Below are 20417 nucleotides of genomic sequence, written 5' to 3' on the forward strand. Positions count from 1 at the left end.
GGGGCCACATAGAGAAGAGTCTTGATGCCATGTTAAGGGGCTTGAATTTAGGTAAAGGGGAACCATTAGATATTTTTTAATTGACATGGGAGGATTTCCATTTTTATGAAGATGAATGATTATAGTATGGAGAATAGTTATGATGGTGACCTTGCCTGAAGGCACAAAGACCAGTTGCACTTGTCTAGAGGAGAGAGGATGGAGAGGAAGGAGCCAACTGTAAGAATATTTAGGAGATAGTTTGGCAGGACTAGCTGGGATGATGGGAATGAGGGAGGAGAAGGAGTCTAGGATGAATCCCAGGCTTGTGTGACCAGGCAGATTTTGGTGGCATTAGATGAAATGAGCAATTTGGGGAGGAAGAGTATTTGTTTTAGACACATTGAGTTTAAAAATGCCTGTCAGACACATCAGTGACTGTGCCTGTTAGGCAGGGGGTCTGCCTTAAGTAATTGTCAGGGCTTAACAGATTCAGGAGTGGTTCCCCTCTCTCCACCTTCCCTTTTAAAATTTTTCCTCAGTCTCTAACTGGCAGTCTTGTTCTACCTACTCTTCCTTTCCTTTTTCTATTTTAAATTTAAGGCTTACCTACTTTCTCCTTTCATAGATCTTCCTGTGCAAGCAGTAGGTTACTTTATACAAAGATATGACATGATTTGGCTTCACTCTGAGAATTGCTGATAAGACTTTAAATGAACTACCTAGACTATAAGGTATATGAGGGCAGAGATCATTCCTAGTAGTTATATTTCTAACACCTAGAACAACTCTTGGCATTTAGTTGGTGCTGAATCAGTGAGTGAATAAATGAATCATTGAATCACATAAAGAGTTTAATAATAATAGACTCCAGGGACTTCCCTGGTGGTGCAGTGGTTAAGACTCGCACTCCCAATGCAGGGGGCCCAGGTTCAATCTCTGGTAAGGGAACTAGATCCCACATGCATGCTGCAACTAAGAGTTCATGTGCCACAACTAAGGAGCCCGCCTGCCACAACTAAGGAGCTCACGTGCCGCAACTAAGGAGCCTGCCTGCCTCAACTAAGACCCAGCGCACCCTAAAAAAATAAATAAATATTTCTTTTTTTAAAAAAAGACTCCACTGGGAATGCCCTTTGTCTAAGACTGATCTTTTCCATAAAGTATTTCTCTGAATTGAATTTTGGAGAGTGAAAGGGGGTTAGTTTGGTACAGAAGTGAATAAGAGCATTTCAGGCAGAAGCAGCAGCATGAGCAAAGGCATGGTGGCACAAAACAGAATGTGTGTGTGATAGATAAGCAGTGAGATATGAATATATCTTACCTTGTCATGTCTCAGGTCACTCTTGGAAATGTGGTAATGTTTATAAGTATGTCTAATAGTGGTTATGATGTGTTTTGTTTATAAGTTTCTGTGCATGGTTAGATAAGAATTAGTTATATAGGGACTTCCCTGGTAGTCCAGTGGTAAAGAATCCACCTTCTCCACTGCAATGAGAAGCCCACGCACTGCAACGAAGAGTCCCCGCTCACCGCAACTAGAGAAAGCCTGCACTCAGCAAGGAAGACACAATGCAGTCAAAAATAAAATAAATAAAATAAATAAATTTTTTAAAAAATCTTTAAAAAACAAAACAGAAAAAGAATCTGCCTTCTAATGCAGGGGATGCAGGTTCGATCCCTGGTCAGGAAACTAAGATCCCGCATGCCACAGGGCAACTAAGCCTGCGTGCCACAATTAGCAGGCTCACGCGCCTCAACGAGAGAGCCCACATGCCACAAACTACAGAGCCCACGCGCTCTGGAGCCCGCTCACCACAACTAGAGAAAAACCCGAGCAGACCACGCTCCATAACGAAAAGATGTGGCATGCCTCAACAAGGATCCTGTGTGCTGCAACTGAGACCCAACGCAGCCAAAAAAAATAAGGAAAATAAATAAAATAAATAGTTTTTTAAAAGTTATATAAAATATGCTTGAACTGGTAGAAAACCTTTCATCAGGTTCATTAGATCCATAATCCTCTTTGAAGCCATCTTGGAATCCCAGGCAGAATTTACTTCTTACTCTCTATGTTTATGTAGCATATTATATCTATCTCTGTTATGTTTTCTTATTTACATGTTTCATTTGACTAGTGTCGCCCTGACCATGTGTTTAATAATGCCCAGGGTCTAACGTAGTAGACATTAATTAAATGTTTGATGGGTAACTGAGTGAATGAATGGATATTTGTACCCAGCGTTAGCCATACTGAAGAGAAACTGCGTTCAGCTTCTTTATCCCTTTTCTCTTGTAGCTGTTTGTAGTGGATGTCCAGACAAGCCAGATTACCAAGATCCCCATTCTGAAGGACCGGGAGCCCAGCGGTGTGACACAGCAGGGCTGTGGTATCCATGCTATCGAGCTGAATCCCTCTAGAACACTGTTAGCCACCGGAGGAGACAACCCCAACAGCCTTGCCATCTACCGGCTGCCTACACTAGATCCTGTGTGTGTGGGAGATGTAAGTCTCCCCAATAATTGTAGATAGAGGTAGCCTTGTTTTTTAACAGAGCCCAGTCCTTATCCCACAAGCCCCACAGGAAGGGACAGTTTCCTCTAGACTTCTGCGGACTTGGGTTGGGGGTGCGTAATGGTGAGGTATGGGGGTGGAGATTTCAGAGTTGGTATTCCACTCACCACAGGGAGTATCAGATATGTTGGCAGAGGGTATGTTTGATAAAGAGGCGAGCAGTACACCTCAGGCCATCAGTGGTGGGTTGGTGTTTGAGTCCACACCACAGTGTTTACTCATCTACTGCCCATAGTCAGAAGGGTTTATTAAGTTATTCATTCAGCAACTATTTTTTGACCCTTCTATGGCAGGTCATTGTTTCAGACACTGGGGACATAGCAATGAATAAAACAGACAAAGCCTCTACCCTCTTGAAGTCTGCACTCAAGTGAAGGGAGGCATATAAACCAACAAAAATGTGCCAGCAGTATGTCAGAGTGTGATGAGTGCCATGGAGAAGAGTAAAGGCAGGCTAAAGGGAGAGAGCATGGTGGAGAATGCTATTTCAGAGGATAGTTGGGAGGGCCTCTTTGATAAGAATGACATTTGAGCAGGGAGACTTAAAGGAAATGAGGGTGCAAGCCATGCTGATGTCTGGAGGAAGGGAGTGCCAGACAGATGGAACAGCATAGAGGTCACTTGTAGCTATAGTCCCAGGAAGCAAGAGGAGAGTGCAAGGAGGTGTGTTGGAGGGATGAGAGGTAGGTAATTGTGCGTAGGAACCACAAGTAGAACATCCAGAGATAGAATGCTAGAGCTGTGTGTCCACCAGCCATGTTTATTGTCCACAGGAATGCCAGTTTCATTCCAGCTTTGAGCTTCTCGAGACAGAAGTTAAAATTGTGGGATCATTCCATTTGGGTTGAAATCACCAGAGATCAGAATTGTAATTTTTACGAAGATATTTTCAGTCAGACTCGTAAGCTTTTCAGGGGTGTACATTGTAATCCTTATTTTACTGATTTCTTTTTTTCCTTTTTTTTTCTCTCTCTGTACCTGTCACTCCCTCCTCTTGAAGGATGGACACAAGGACTGGATCTTTTCCATTGCATGGATCAGTGACACTATGGCGGTGTCTGGTAAAATTGCCCTTTTGTGGGGAGTTCTGGTGTGGCAGGGAGGGAGGGAAGCTAGAAGTTGAAGAAGGAGAGTAGTGTGTTTGGAAATAGCCCAGTAAACAGACCATCAGCCAGGGGCCAGGAAACCTTGTTTCTAATACTCTTTCTCCTGACTTACCATGTGACCTTGGATAAGTCATTCCCCTTGTATATTCCTGATCTGGAAAGTACTAGCACATTTATTATTCATACTCTGTCTTGTTCCAAAGAGCCTGTATATTGGCATGTTAGCCTCAACATTTTTGTGGGGCTTCACTGAGACAATAGTTGTGAAAGTGCTTTTAGAAAAATTGGTGTGCTCTGCAAAGTATTAGGAGCAACTATCACTTTCTGTACAACTATATAGTGTTGATAAAGTTATATGGGATTGGGGGAATTTCTCTCCCAGTGGTAGGTCAGAAAAAATACATGGAAATGAGTGTAGAGATGATAACCTAGAGATACTCAAATGCTTTCTGAATACCCACAGCAGCCTAGAAAGTAGGCTCAGAGTGCCAGCCAGTTTTGCTGGGTACGTATATGTAAAAATATAATCCCCCATTCCAGATTCCCAAATTTTAAAAAAAATTGTAAGAGTTGCTAAATTAAGTACTTCATGTGTGTTATCTCATAGAATCCTCAGAACAGTCCTAGAAGGTTTGCATTATGAGCCTCATTTCACAAATGAGAAAATGTAGATTCTGAGAAGTCATAATTTGCCAAAGGCTACACAGATGCTGAGAGGTGGACTCAGGATCTGAATCCAGCTCTGAGTTCAAAGCCAATGCTTAGAACTACTACGAACAAAGCTAACAGAACATAAATGTTTCTTCTTTGGATTCTTTGCAAGGCAATAGAAAGCAGCCAGGAGGGAAAATAAATCTAATGGACAAGCATAGTCACAGTTCAAAATTATTCAGTAGTGCTTCAGAAGCTTTTGGATTCCCTGTCATTTGTCTCCCCAAGAAATGAGAGCTCCTTGAAGGCAAAGGCTGAATCATGTCACCTCTATAGGGACTATCTGTATGACAGTAACTTGCACTAAGTGTGGTTATTAGGAGCCAGGACGTGGGTTTTTCTGGGAGCTTCCCTTCTCTTTTTTCATATAGGCTGTGAGTATTCTATGTTTTCACGCTGATAACTTCCAAGTCTACATTTGTGAGCAGTATATCAGGTTTTAAGGATATTGGCTCTAAAACAGGAACAGACTCACAGATATAGAGTACAAAGCTGTGTTTACCAAAGGGGAGAGGGAGGGGGGAGGGACAAATTAGGAGTATAGGATTAACCAATATAAACTACTATATGTAAACTAGATTAGCAACAAGGATATACTGTATAGCAGGGGTCCCCAACCCCCAGACTGCAGACCGCTACCGGTCCGTGGCCTGTTGGGAACTGGGCCACACAGCAGGAGGTGAGCTGCGGGTGAGCGAGCAAAGTTTCATCTGCCATTCCCCATCGCTCCCCAATGCTTGCATTACTGCCTGAACCATCTCTACTCCCCCACCCCCCGGTCCATGGAAAAATTGTCTTCCATGAAACCAGTCCCTAGTCCCAGCAGTTGGGGACTGCTGCACAGGGAATTATACCCAGTATCTTGTAATAACCTATAATGGAATATAACCTGCAAAAATACTGAGTCACTTTGCTGTACACCTGAAACTAATATAATATTGTAAATAGCTATATTTCAATTTAAAAAGAAAAAAGAATATTGGCTCTGAGTGAAAGACCTATATTCTGAAAACTGTAAAACATTTGTGAAGGAAATTGAAGATGATACAAAGGAATGGAAAGATATTCCATGCTCTTGGATTCGAGGAATTAATATTGTTAAAATGTCTCTATTTCCCTAAGCAATCTACAGATTTAATGCCATCCTTATCAAAATACCCATGACGTTTTTCATAGAACTAGAACAAACAATCCTAAAATTTATATGGAATCACAAAAGACCTCAAATTGCCAGAGCAATCTTGAGGGAGAAAAGAACAAAGCTAGAGATAGCATGCTTCCTGACTTCAGACTAAACTACAAAGCTTTGGTCATCAAAACAGCATGGTAAGACTTCCGTGGTGGCACAGTGGTTAAGAATCCACCTGCCAATGCAAGGGACACGGGTTCGAGCCCTGGTCTGGGAAGATCCCACATGCTGCGGAGCAGCTAGGCCCATGCTCCACAACTGCTGAGCCTGCTCTCTAGAGCCTGTGTGCCAAGAGCCCGTGCTTGGCAACAAGAGAAGCCACCGCAGTGAGGTGCCCATGTATTGCAGTGAAGAGCAGCCTAGCCTCTGCTCGCCACAACTAGAGAAAGCCTGTGTGCAGCAACGAAGACCCAACGCAGCCATTAATTAATTAATTAATTAATTTTTAAAAACCCAGCATGGTACTGGAACAAAAAGAGACACATAGATCCATGGGACAGAATAGAGAGCCAAGAAGTAAACCCACACACTTCTGGTCAATAAATCTATGACAAAGAATATATTATGGAGAAAAACCAGTCTCCAGTGAAGAGAGGTGCTGGCAAAACTGGACAGCTACATGTAAAAGAGTGAAATTAGAATATTTTCTCACACCAGTATGCAAAACTAACAAAATGGTTTAAAGACCTAAATGGAAGACTGGAAACCATAAAACTCCTAGAAGAAAACATAGGCAGAACACTCTCTGACATAAATTGTAGCAATATTTTTCATATATCTATCCTAAGGCAAAAGAAACAAGAGCAAAATTAAGCAAATGGGACCTAATTAAACTTAAAAGCTTTTGCATAGCAAAGGAAACCATCAACAGAACAGAAAGACAACCTGTGGAATGGGAGAAAATGTTTGCAAATGATATGACCAATAAGGGTTATCCAAAATATATAAATAGCTCATACAACTCAATATAAAAAAATAACCCAATTAAAAATTGGGCAGAAAACCTGGATAGACATTTTTCCAAAGAAGATGTACAGTGGCCAACAGGCACATGAGGAAATGCTCAAAATTGCTAATCATCAGAGAAATGCAAATCAAAACCACAGTGAGATAATAATCACTTCACACCTGTCAGAATGTCTGTCATCAAAAAGTCTTCAAATGTTGGTGAGGATGTGGAGAAAAGGGAACCCTAGTACACTGCTGGAAGAACGTAAATTGGTGTGGCCATTATGAAAAACAGTATAAACGTTCCTCAAAAAACTAAAAATAGGGACTTCCCTGGTGGTCCGGTGGTTAAGAATCTGCCTTCGTTAAGAATCTGCCTTCCAATGCAGGGGACATGGGTTCGATCCCTGGTCAGGGAACTAAGATCCCACATGCTTCAGGGGAGCTAAGCCTGCATGCCACAACTACTCAGCCCTCACACTCTAGAGCCTGTGCACCACAACTAGAGAGCCTGCACACCACAACCACTGATCCCACGCACCACAACTAAAGAGAGGCCCGTGTGCCACAACGAAAGATCCTGTATGCCGCACCGAAGATCCCGTGTGCTGTAACTAAGACCCAACGCAGCCAAATAAATAAATATTTTTTTAAATTTAAAAAAATTGAATAAAAATAGGACTACTATATGATCCAGCAATTCTACAGCTAGATATATATTTAAAGAACATGAAAACTCTAATTTGAAAAAATACACGCACCCCAATATTCTTAGTAGCATCATATGTAATAGTCAAGATATGGAAGCAACCTACGTGTCTTATCAACAGATGAATGGCTAAAGAAGATGTGGTACATATATACAATGGAATATTACTCAGCCATTAAAAAGAATGAAATAATGCCATTTGCAGTGACATGGATGGACCTGGAGATTATCATCCTAAGTGAAGTAAGTCAGACAGAGAAAGACAAATATATGATGTTGCTTACATGTGAAATCTAAAAAAAAACACAACAACAACAAAAGTTCATACAAATGAACTTACAAAACAGAAACAGACTCACAAACTTAGAGAATGTACTTATGGTTACTGGGGGGGAGGGATAGATTGGGAGTTTGGGATTGACATGTACACACTGCTATGTTTAAAATAGATAACCAGGGAATTCCCTGGTGGTCCAGTTGTTAGGACTCTGCAGTTTCAATCCCTGGTCAGGGAACTAAGATCGCACAAGCCACGTGGCATAGCCCAAAATAAATAAAATAGAAAAATAAAATAGATAACCAACAAGGACCTACTGTATAGCACAGGGAACTCTGCTCAACATTCTGTAATAACCTAAATGGGAAAAGAATTTGAAAGAGAATAGATACATGTATATGTATAACTGAATCACTTTGCTGTACACCTGAAACTAACACACTATTGTTAGTCAACTATACTCCAATATAAAGTAAAAATTTTTTTTAAAGATGTGGTATATATACACAATGGACTATTACTCAGCCATTAAAAAAGAATGAAACTCTGCCATTTGCAACAATGTGGATGGACCTAGAGGGTATTATGCTTAGTGAAATAAGTCAGAGAAAGACAAACACTTTACTAATTATATGTGGAATAAAAAAATAATGAAATGAATGTATATAACAAAACAGAAACAGATTCACAGATAAAGAGAACAAACTAGTGGTTACCAGAGGGGAGAGGGAGAGGGCAAGATAGAAGTATGGAATTAAGAGATACAAAGTACTGTGTATAAAATAAGCAACAGGGCTTCCCTGGTGGTACAGTGGTTAAGCATCGCCTGCCAATGCAGGGGACACGGGTTCAAGCCCTGGTCTGGGAAGATCCCACATGCCGCGGAGCAACTAAGCCTGTGCACCACAACTACTGAGCCTGCGCTCTAGAGCCTGTGAGCCACAACTACTGAAGCCTGTGCACCTAGAGCCTATGCTCTGCAACAAGAGAAGCCACCACAATGAGAAGCCTGCTCACTGCAACAAAGAGTAGCCCCCGCTCGCCGCAACTAGAGAAAGCCCACATGCAGCAATGAAGACCCAACGCAGCCAAAAACAAAATAAATAAAATAAATTTATAAAAAATAAAATAAGCAACAAGGATGTATTGTACGGCACAGGGAAATATGGTCATTATTTTATAATAACCTTAAATAGAGTATAAAAATAATGAATGACTGCTGTACACCTGAAACTAATATTATATTGTAAGTGAATTATACTTTAACGAAAAATTAAAATCTAAATGTTCATGATATTCTTATTTTCTACTGAGACTTTAATTATGATAATATAGAATACACCTTCCTTATAAACTGTAGAATCACTATAAATCAACATACACAACAAAAATCCTTCCATCGATGTTCCTAATATATAATTTTGCCATCTAAATTGAGGAAATATAGCTTTGTAAAAGTACTAATCTTCAAATGCTCTGTTCTCCAAATTGTTACATGTTGAAAGAAGCTGTGTTTCAGTTTCCTAATCATCAAAGTAAGTTAGTACACTTCCCTACCTTAGTGATGGAGTTGCCGTGTGACATACCGTTGACATATTACATGGTACACAACACCACATACAATTATGGAAGATAGAAAGTAAAAACACAGTATACATTTTATTTATTTATTTTTTAAAAAATCCTCCCAGCTCAACCTTCCCATTTGTTCGAAGACAGAACAACCACAGTGAAAGAAGCCCAGGAAGTGTGAGCTACTGATCTGTGCTGTCTTTTTTTTAAAAAAATATTTATTTATTGGCTGTGTCGGATCTTAGTTGAGGCACACGGGATCTTTCGTTGGCGTGTGGGCCTCTCAGCAGTTACAACACATGGGCGCTCTAGTGGCGCAAGAGCTCTAGAGCGCCCGGGTTTAGTTGCCCTGCAGCATGTGGGATCTTAGTTCCCCGCTGCGTCCCCAGCATTGGAAGGCAGATTCTTAACCACTGGCTCACCAGGGAAGTCCCCAGTATACATTTTAAAACTAATATGTGCAGAGACAACGAGGATCCCAGTTTGGAGGAGTGTTATACAAAGATTGAGAAACTGCCTCAAAATTTTGCAGTAAGCAGCTCAGTTGGAAATAGTTCTAACATTCAACTGTGCAGGAGGGCCGGGGACAGTGTTTCTCTTGGGGAGTTCCTTGGCAGTCCAGTGGTTAGTACTCCATGCTTCCACTGTAGGGGGTCTGGGTTCGATCCCTGGTTCGGGAACTAAGATCCTGCAAGCTGCATGGTGCGGCCAAAAAAAAAAAGTTTCTTTTGAATTTTCAGTTATGCTTTGTTCACATTCAAATCAGGAATTTCATACTCTGAGAGGTCGCATCAGCAAGAAAGTCCAAATAGTTTTAAGTCAATGTAGATGTCTTGTTAAATTGGATATAAACAAGGTTTTATTATTTATAAAAAGAGTGCTTGGGGCTTCCCTAGTGGCGCAGTGGTTGAGAGTCCACCTGCCGATGCAGGGGACACGGGTTCGTGCCCCGGTCTGGGAAGATCCCACATGCCGCGGAGCGGCTAGGCCCGTGAGCCATGGCCACTGAGCCTGCGCGTCCAGAGCCTGTGCTCCACAAAGGGAGGGGCCACAACAGTGAGAGGCCCACATACCGCAAAAAAAAAAAAAAAAAAGTGTTTGATGTACCATTACCAGTAGTTTTTGCTGCATTAAAAAAAAAGTATTGGCTCTGATAATAAAGATCTTAATTTGAATCCTGGTCTTACCACTTATTAGCACAGAGGGCAAGTTATTTAAGGCTTTTGAGGCTTGGATTTCCTCATCTGTAACATGGATAATGATTATATATAAACATCACAGGGTCATTGGGAAGATCAGATAGTGTTTAGTGGCTGCCATATTGAAAATGCTCAGTACTTGTTAACCAGTGTTAATGTTCACACTTGATGATGAGCATCAAGCCTTGAACATTCCCCTCAAATTCAGTGTATTCAAACTCATCATCTGCCTTCCAGGACCTCACCTCCCCCTGCCATTGACATATATTGGTAAATTCTCCTACCTTCCACCTAGGTGCACAGCCAGAGAACTAAGACTCTTCAGTCTCCTTAAGATTACCAAGCCATGTTGATTCTGTTTTCTAAAATATCTCTTATATCCATCAATTTCTTTTCTATCTTGTCTACTTGAGTGCTCATCATCTATCTTTTTAATTACCCCAGTGTCCTTCCATATTTTCTCTCTGCCTCTAGTCTTGTCTCCTCCAATCTAATCTTCATGTTGCTGCCAGATTAGTTCTTAAAATAATTTTTGCTTTACTGTAAAAGTAATACATGTTTATTGTAAGAATTTTTTTAATTCAAATAAACAAAAAAGGAAAGAATTACCCACACAGTTTGTGCCCACAGATAGTCACTGTTAACAATTTGAAATCAATCTTGCTAGTCTTTTTTCAGTACATATTTCAGTTGTTAAAATGGGATTATCAGTAGGTTAAAATAGGATCATATAGAGGGATGGATATATGTATAGATATATGATATGCCAAGTATAAGAAAATGTTGATAGTAGACTATAGGTGTAAGTATACAACTCATTGTAAAATTCTTTCAACATTTCAATATGCTTGACATTTTTCATAATAAAACGTATAGTTTTATTTTTTTAATTTGCATTATAAACCGTTCGTAGTTCTCTAGATGTGCCCTTCTCTCTCTGGCCTTTTCTCGATTTCACACATGATGAGCCCTCTGCTTTGAACCTTTGTCCACAAACCTTATGATACAAACAAGTTGGATGATATTTATCCCATGTTAGACAATTTTTACTGTGAAGTATTCAGGAGATTTGCAACGTGAGAAGGGCACCTTCTGGTCTCAAAGGAGAGTTGGCAGATAATGCTACTAGAAAGGAATTTGAAAACTTCTTTTAATTGTTTCTTTTATTTTTTAAATTATTTTTGGCTGAGTTGGATCTTTGTTGCTGGGCGTGGGCTTTCTCTAGTTGTGGCAAGCAGGGCTACTCTTCGTTGTAGTGCGCAGGCTTCTCATTGCGGTGGCTTCTCTTGTTGTGGAGCATTGGCTCTAGGCTTGTGGGCTTCAGTAGTTGAGGCTCACGGGCTCTAGAACATAGGCTCAGTAGTTGTGGCGCACAGGCTCAGTTGCTCCGTCGCATGTGGGATCTTCCCAGACCAGGGCTGAAACCCGTGTCCTCTGCATTGGCAGGCGGATTCTTAACCACTGTGCCACCAGGGAAGCCCTTTTTATTGGTTCTTGATACACTGTTTTATGACTATATCATAGACTTGTTTTTAAGTGCTTCATTATGTTCCCTAAGGAAAACTATTTATGTTTTTAAGCATTCATCTTAATGTAGAACAGTCATTCTTAAGGCATTTTTTAAAAATTTATTTTATTTTATTTATTTTTGGCTGTGTTGGGTCTTCGTTGCGGTGCGCAGGCTTCTCACTGTGGTGGCTTCTCTTGTTGAGGAGCACGGGCTCTAGGCATACGGGCTTCAGCAGTTGCAGCACGCGGGCTCCATAGTTGTGGCTCGCGGGCTCTAGAGTGCAGGCTCAGTAGTTGTGGCGCACGGGCTTAGTTGCTCCGTGGCATGTGGGATCTTCCCGGACCAGGGCTTGAACCCATGTCCCCTGCATTGACAGGCAGATTCTTAACCACTGCGCCACCAGGGAAGCCCAGAACAGTCATTCTTAATTCAGGGATTATGGTTCCTTCAAGAGGCCCATGAAGCTCCCTGAAACTGAGTGTGCAAGGTAGGTTTTTTTGTGTATTTTTCTAGAGAAAAGGGGTCTTTAACATTCCTAAGTCTGTCAGAGGGGTACATGACTCAGAAAATATTATGCACCACTGATCTAGAGTGGAAGTTTTCAAACCCTATTACCTAGTAGAAATCACCTGTGCATGCATGCCCAAGTGACCTAAGCATTTGGCTTGGAAAATTACTGAGCTTTATCAAATGTATTCTCTCTTTTCAAAAGTCCCAGCAACTACGTTACACTTAAAGGTTATATTTTAACTCCTACACCTCAGTTGAATCATCCTCTTGGTATGGCTATTAAAATACATACTGCTTTCTGTCTTGGTGTGGGCCACCTGGGCAAGCTTCAGCACATGTGAGTATGGTACACAAAGAGCTAGACTAAGAAATCCCATTTGGCTTCTGTGGGACTGTCTCATGGAAAGTTAGATATGTCTGACATCTGTGGTTTCCTTGCCCTACAGGCTCACGCGATGGTTCTATGGGACTCTGGGAGGTGACAGATGATGTGTTAACCAAAAGTGATGCAAGGCACAATGTGTCACGGGTCCCTGTGTATGCTCACATCACTCACAAGGCCTTAAAGGACATCCCCAAGGAGGACACAAACCCTGACAACTGCAAGGTCCGAGCTCTGGCCTTCAACAACAAGAACAAGGTATGAGCTTGCCAAAGGTTCCCTGAAGCCTGTTCTTCTTGCTTCAGCTTCTTGGCTTATGTTTTGGGAGGTGCACTCTCCTCCTGCTTCCCCAAGTCAGAGCTTACTACATAACTCAGTTCTGAGCCCACAGAGCATCTCTTGAAGGCTGAGGGATGCTTAGTTATAATCTCTCTCTGAGAAAGATTATAACTGAAATTATGAAAGCCACCCCTTGCATTGAGTATTCTCTGGATGGTTCATATCTGTTAGCCTCTCAGAGTTTCCCCAGGGCCACTCTGATTTGACTGTCTCTCAATTTGCACATGATCTTGCTGGTGCTCTATTTTGGGTGTGATTCTCCTACATGCAATCACTTTCTTCTCTCTTGTATTCAGTTTCTTTTCATTCTTTACTGCCTCTTCTCAACACTGCCATCAAGTCTTAATCATTTGAGTCAGATCTGAAACTGCTGGGCTATTTTTTTTTTTTTTTTTTTTCGGTACGCGGGCCTCTCACTGTTGTGGCCTCTCCCGTTGCAGAGCACAGGCTCCAGACACGCAGGCTCAGCGGCCATGGCTCACGGGCCCAGCCGCTCCGCGGCATGTGGGATCTTCCAGGACCGGGACACAAACCCGTGTCCCCTGCATCGGCAGGCGGACTCTCAACCACTGCGCCACCAGGGAAGCCCTGCTGGGCTATTAAGTAGAGTGTTAGTATGGAGACCCAGAGCCAGAAGAGCAGAAAGGCTCTTTTCCCAAAATTTGAATCAGGCCACAATTTGAGGGGTAGTTCCCTTAGCTGCCTCCTATCTCTCATCCATATTTATGGGTTAGGGGTAGACGTCTCTCCCAGCTAAGACCCTCTATTTATAGAAGCTCTCGCACTGAGACTTACAAAACTGTCTTTCATGTGCATGCTCTGCTCTAACTATCAAACAGGATGTCATGTATATCATTGTATAGTATGAGCTTTTTTAACCATGGGTGTCTCTGTGTTCAAACTAGGACTTGCTTCTTGGGTTCTCTCAAGAAGCAGCCTTGCTTTAATATGCTGTACAGCTGCATTTTGTAGGGTAAGATGATGGGCTGATAATCCCTGGCACCATCATAGGATAGGAGTGAGTAATGGGAGGACCCCAACCTGCAGAGTCTTCCCCTGCTTACTGTTATATATTAGTTGCTGTGAGTATAACCTGTTTTTCATTGGTCTTGCAGGAATTGGGAGCAGTATCTTTGGATGGCTACTTTCATCTCTGGAAAGCTGAAAATACACTGTCTAAGGTGTGATGAACATGACTTAGTAGTTTCACCTTATAGTTAAAATACTTTAATCCTCCCTAAACTTTTTCATTCTTGTCTAAAGCACGAGTTCTCCAAGGGTCTGGGCATGTGATTGCATAGTGCGTGAAATTCTGAGTCTGGCCTGCCCCTCTTCAAAGTCTTTTAAAGAAGTCAGAGGGAACCCAGCAGAAACTATGTTATCAGTTGATTGGAGTAACATGTACAGGATAATCTATGCATTTCCATTACCCAACAATAAGATATCTATCTATTTCCTGTGAAATAATTAATTTAGAACAACTTACAGCAATTTTATGATAGGGATACTGGCAAACTGAGTAAATTTTTATGCTCTTCAGAGAAGGTGAAAATGACTGATTAAACTAATGTCCAGAACTGGGAAAAAAAAAAAAAAAGAGAGAGAGGGGGTGATTCTTTCACATTGCAAAGACTTGCTGAGAGACTCCTTTAACTAGCAGTCTTCCAATCCACAGTGCATTTAAGTATTTGCTTATGGATTACTGACTATTTGCAATATTGTGAGGGCAGGAAAAACCTAAATGTTAGGAGCCATTGGCAACCGAAGATCAATTAAACTAAGATTAATCATCTCTAAAATAATCATGTAAGGTATGGATTTAATTTACAATATTTGCAAGCACCTTTTGCCTAAAGTTAAACCGACCCGTGGATCGTTTGTCCTCTTCTTGTCCCAGAGGCCTTTGCTGCTTATAACTTCTATGATAGACTCTTTTTCAAGAGGAAGCAGAGCTCCAGGAATTATGGATTTCCTTCATGTCACAGCAGCCTTTGAGCTCCACTGACCTTGCTTGGTGCCTTACATGCAGTAGCCACTGAGGATTGGCTAAATGCCAAGGATCCAGGGTTAAGGCTGATTGGGGTTACCTGGGGTTGAGCAGTCCCACGAGTGTGCTTTCTATAGTGTACAACTCCCATACAGTTGGGCAGTTAGGCTGAGGGTAGCCAGAAATCAGCCCCTTTACCTGAAGATCAGTGAGAAAGGGTAGTGGCTCTTCCCAGCAGAGAGGACAGAGTGGGACCTTGGCTTTAGTGCCCTGGGGTTATCCCTGGAAACAGCCTGTCTGCTTCTGATTATTTAATTCGAGCTTGACCTTTTTCCCTAACTGGTCCTCTTCAGTACCTAGATCTTGTTTATTATCATCATTCTTTCTTTGTCTTACATATGTAGGGGTGGAGCAGGATGTTATTTCCTTAATTGGGACATGTCTTTTTGTCTGTGACTTTGTTTGTCTGGTATATGAGGAAAGCCCACAGAGGTGGGCATCTAAGAACAATGCCCTGCCCTGTGCTTTCTGGTAATGCCATAGGTGCATCTCTTCTCTCTCTGTTTTCAGCTCCTCTCCACCAAACTGCCATATTGCCGTGAGAATGTGTGCCTGGCCTATGGTAGTGAGTGGTCAGTGTATGCAGTGGGCTCCCAAGCTCATGTCTCCTTCTTGGATCCACGGCAACCATCATACAACGTCAAGTCTGTCTGCTCCAGGGAGCGAGGCAGTGGTAAGAGGCCCCCGTGTGCCCCTCAGGCTTACAGCTGCGTTGTGAATGGCTTTTGACCTTCAGTTTCAATATTGGTTTCCAAACAAATATAGTGGTCTTTATGGAACCTGGTGGAGGTGTTTGGTGACACAGAGGGGAGATTGAATACCTGCATACGGCAGCAAAGCTTCAAACACCGCACGCAAATGTGTGGCCACAGAAGCCTTTGATGGAAACCAGTAGTCAGCGTATTGGTGGTTTCCTTGTTCTTTCACAGAGCCCTACTCCTTGTGGTAGTTTTTTGCTGGGACCCTACCTGAACTATAAAATTGTTTTATGCTAAGGGATGATGTGGTGGGGTGAGGAGGATTTTACAGAGGGGCATGAGGAAACTTTGGGGGGTGATAAATATGTTATTTTGATTGTGGTGGTTGTGTCCTGGATATATACATATATTAAAACTTCAAATTGTATACCTTGAATATGTGCAACGTATTCTATGTCAGTTATACCTCAATAAAGCTGAAGAAAATATTCAGTTTAGTTCTTACCCACTGAGTGAATTAGGCTTCAGCCCCCCCCCCCCGCCTCCCAATCTTTAATAGCATATTCTCTCTGAGGACACCCTCATGCTTCATTGAGGAATAAAAAGAGAGACTTACGTTTGTACTGTACTTTAAGATTTCAGAATACCTTTGTCTGGCATCTCATTTCATCTTACCAAGAACCCTGTGGGAAGCAGTTTATACCCCATTTTATAGATGAGGAGACTGAGACCCAGATTAGTTAAATAACTTTCCAAACACCACACAGGTTGGTGGGGGAACAGCCAGGGACCAGAATCCAGATTGTCCAACTTAACAAAGTGTGTTTTCTTCTTCATCTGACATTGTCCCCCTTCTCATGCAAAAATGTGGCTACATTATCCTGGGGATCCTAAAAGGCACAGTGTCTTCTCTCTTTCAAATAGTATTTATTTTCATGTAGATGCTGCAGTTTTGGCCATTGTTTTAGATTTGTTTTCAGTTATTCTTGAAATACATTTCAGAACAGAGAGGATAATGTGTGTAAGGAAAGTAGTAAGGGAATGAATAAATAGTCTTGGCCGGAATGATGTCTGCAATGAAGTTTTAAGAGATTTTGGTTACTGTTAACAGGAGTAGCTTTCAAACCTAATAAGGAAATATTGATTTCACAAATATTAGTGAGCACCTCTTTTGTACTTTAGAGACATCTTCACATCCCATGCACTTATCTGATCCACAGATGCAGCAGATGTATTTTCCCTGTGACCCAAAGTGATTAGGTGACTTGTCTTAAATTCACAGGTGAGAGACAGTGCTCCTTTGAGTGCTTCAGTTCTAGGCTGTTTGCCACTCTCATAACACACTTAATACCAGATAAAGACCTCTTGCAGTGCCATGGTAGTGGTTTTAGGTCAAATACAAGAAAGTCCTTGTTAATGTAATGATTTGTAAATATGCAGATTACCCTCAGTTTCAGTACAGGTTGGAAACATTAAATGGAAAAGAACTTAGAGTTATGAAAGGTGACTTCAGAGTGAGTCGAGGGGAGGCAAGCAGGTTCAGGGCATACTTACGGTCTTGGGCCCAAAGCATCTTGGGCATCATCAGGCATTTGGTACTTCTGAGGCTTATGGGAAGGTTCCTGTTAGTGTGTGGATGGGCAGTGTGGCATCGGGGTTCTCTGGCTTGTGCGTGAGCTAGGTTTGCTTTGGGAAAGGCGCTGTGATATTTAGGGGTGCCATGTGAACTCAGTGTCAGAGAAGTTCAAGCTAGCAGACCTGATTGCCCTTTACTTTTCTCTCTCTCAGGTATCCGGTCAGTGAGCTTCTATGAGCACATCATCACTGTGGGCACAGGGCAGGGCTCCCTGCTATTCTATGACATCCGAGCTCAGAGGTTCCTGGAAGAGAGGCTCTCAGCTTGTTATGGGTCCAAGCCCAGACTAGCAGGGGAGAATCTGAAGCTGACGACTGGCAGAGGCTGGCTGGTGAGTAAGCCCATGCCTCACATGGTTACTGGGCAGTGACGGAAAAGTTGTATTCACTCCACCTACCCACTCCCACCCCCACTGACACACCACCTGCCACATAGTTTTTCACTAGTAAGAGACACTCCTTGGAGCAGAGAAGGGCACTTTCCCTTGGTTTTGTTTTTGTGTCTGCATGTCTGTGGGAAAACAGGCCCAGTAAGACACACCGGTTGGCCCAGGGTAACCCCCAGGTGATAATAGAGCTGGAAGGAGAGGAACCTCCCACTGAGGCAGCCAGTGCATTATGAAAGCATTTGGTTCCAGCAGTCTTGAGAAGACTGTCGGTTTATGTAGCAATTCTTCAGCCTGCTTGGCTCCTCCCTAATGTTCATTTGGAAAAACGGGGCTCCAACTCCCATGAGTACCAGTCTCCTGTGTAGATACACGACTCTCTCCTCTTAAGGAGCCCAGAAAGCATTCTTGTCCCTTCCTTCCCTTTTCTGCCCCACGGCGAGTGCTCACAGAGTCTCTTATTTCCCACAGAATCATGACGAAACCTGGAGGAGTTATTTTTCAGACACCGATTCCTTCCCCAATGCTGTCTACACTCACTGCTACGACTCGTCCGGAACGAAGCTCTTCGTGGCAGGAGGACCCCTCCCTTCAGGGCTCCATGGAAACTATGCTGGGCTCTGGAGTTAACGGCAACTAAGTCTCTCCCAGAATGCACAGAAATTCACTAACTTCCATCCTCAGTTTCAGTTTCTTCTTTTGATTTCTTTCCAATTGTGTGAGTCCCTCGTATTTTAGTGGCAACACCAGAGTTTGTCTATGGTGTAGGCACTTGACAGGAAGAACCTCTGTACAGAAATCTGAAGGGTTGTCTTTTTTTTTTTTTTCTTTTTTCCTTTTTGGTAAGCAGAATTTTACTTTACTATCTTTTTTCTTTCTGGCTTTTCAACCAGACATTGTTGTTAATTCCTGTTTATATTTTTTCTTTAAGTGACACACAGTCTCCCCTCTCTGGCTTCTTTAGGTTGACATAGTCATTCTCACCCTTACTTCACTCTTGAGAGGTAGGGCTCCGTTATAATTATATGGTTGCTGTCAGACTTTCTGTGAAAGTTTGGGGGCTGTGTGTGTGTGTGTGTGTGTGTGTGTGTGTGTGTGTGTGAGAGAGAGAGAGAGAGAGAGAGAACTTGTGTGCCTGCAAGTACCGTTTGTCACTGAAATTATCTGGAGTGAGGATTACTGTAATTAAAATATTTATAAAAGAAACAACTATATTCAGAGAGTCCAGCTTTGGGACTAGTTTTTATCTTGTTTTGTAAAGTCTAACAACACTGATTATAGGAAGTAAAAATAGAAAGGAAAACAATTCACCAGGAGGAAACCCTTTGAGTTAGATTGAAAGCTTCCTGGGGACTCATGCCAGGACTCCAAAGTAATCCATCTCCCATCTGCCTTCCCATCTGTGTGTCCCCAGGTGAGAACATTTCTGTGTATGTGTCATTTCCACTTCAGTTTCCCATCTGGTTAAATCAATGGCCACTCCCCCAAAACATCAGGTTCTCCATCCAAGATGCAGCTCTGGAGTCTACAGAAGCCTTGGTAGGACTTGGTAAAAAGAATCTCCATCCAAACCTCCCTCTCCCTCCTCTCAAATAAGACCTGATCTGGTTTCTCAGGGGCCTGGAGCTGGCTGGGGGCCTCAAGTCTGCTAAAATTAACATACTCGGTCCCCTTGGCTTTGGGGAGAAACTTCTTTGCTTTTCTTCTAATCTCCCCAGTGGGTTTTGCTTTTGTTTTCTAAATTGGGTTCAGTTCTGGAGGGTGGGGATGAACAGGGGATTTATCTGTGTGTAGTGAGTGCTTCCCGTGTGTAATGTTTGTTTTTCTTAGTAGAGTGGAGCCACTCTGTTGGCTCAGCCCTGGGATGGTGATGGGGTGGCCTACAGCCAACAGTGGTGTGCATGTAAAGCATCTATGTGATTAGTAATTTGTTCCTCCCTCGAACTGTCTGTTTAGTCTGAGGTTTTTAAACTTGCAGGCAACTGACCGTGATGTCCAGTTACTCCTCGCTTTTTATGCCTCATGTTGCAGATAATAGCTGTTCCCACCCACAGACTCCTCCACCATTCTAAACACATACTCTGCTTCTGTCAGCAGTCCATTCTGGGGAAAGGAAGTCATATTCCTGCACTCTGATTTCTAAGTTGCTTTCCCAGTTATCCCCCTCTGCTCTGGGAGTAAGTGGGGAGATTGAAAAAAAGAGTGTCTTCTCCTTGGTGATGGGGACTGGTGGGGAGGGGAGACAGCAGGTCCACCCTATCTTGCTGTGGTACAAGACATACACCACAGGTTCTAGAATTCTCATCTTCTAACCTAGAGAAATAGGTGCTATAAAACAGGGAATTAAGCAAAATGCTGGATGCTACAGATCTTTTAATTGTCTTAATTTTTTTCTATTAAACTACAAGCTGTAGATTTCTTAGTTCTCACAGAACTCATTTTAAACCTACTGTATAAAAAAAAATCTTAAGTAGGATGTTTTGTACTGTTGCCAGACCCTCTTCTGTGATGGGTAATGCGTTTGATTGTTTGAGATTTTGTTTTTAAAAATGTAGCACTTGACTTTTTGCCAAGTAAAAAAAAAATAAATAAATATTATTCCAATGCAAAATTTGAGTATGTATATAGCCAAGAGACAGCAGGAA

General features: G+C 42.2%; 1 protein-coding gene across 3 annotated transcripts in view; it reads left to right on the plus strand.

Moving 5' to 3' along the window:
- The window catches only part of DCAF12 (DDB1 and CUL4 associated factor 12), a 40413-nt gene that overhangs the window by 18417 nt on the left and 1579 nt on the right, over positions 1-20417 (plus strand). For 2 of the 3 annotated variants that reach the window (XM_067041356.1, XM_059072788.2), the window contains exons 3-9: positions 2279-2485; positions 3555-3615; positions 12732-12925; positions 14122-14187; positions 15564-15726; positions 17540-17718; positions 18244-20383. In XM_067041356.1, coding sequence (XP_066897457.1) covers positions 3603-3615; positions 12732-12925; positions 14122-14187; positions 15564-15726; positions 17540-17718; positions 18244-18402 — 774 coding nt within the window. In that variant the 5' untranslated portion in view covers positions 2279-2485; positions 3555-3602 and the 3' untranslated portion in view covers positions 18403-20383. Of the gene's footprint in view, positions 1-2278; positions 2486-3554; positions 3616-12731; positions 12926-14121; positions 14188-15563; positions 15727-17539; positions 17719-18243; positions 20384-20417 lie in introns of those variants that run through there. The other variant, XR_010841951.1, reaches the window with a different exon arrangement.

This window comes from Kogia breviceps, chromosome 8 (assembly GCF_026419965.1).
Source record: "Kogia breviceps isolate mKogBre1 chromosome 8, mKogBre1 haplotype 1, whole genome shotgun sequence".
Classification (NCBI taxonomy): domain Eukaryota; kingdom Metazoa; phylum Chordata; class Mammalia; order Artiodactyla; family Physeteridae; genus Kogia; species Kogia breviceps.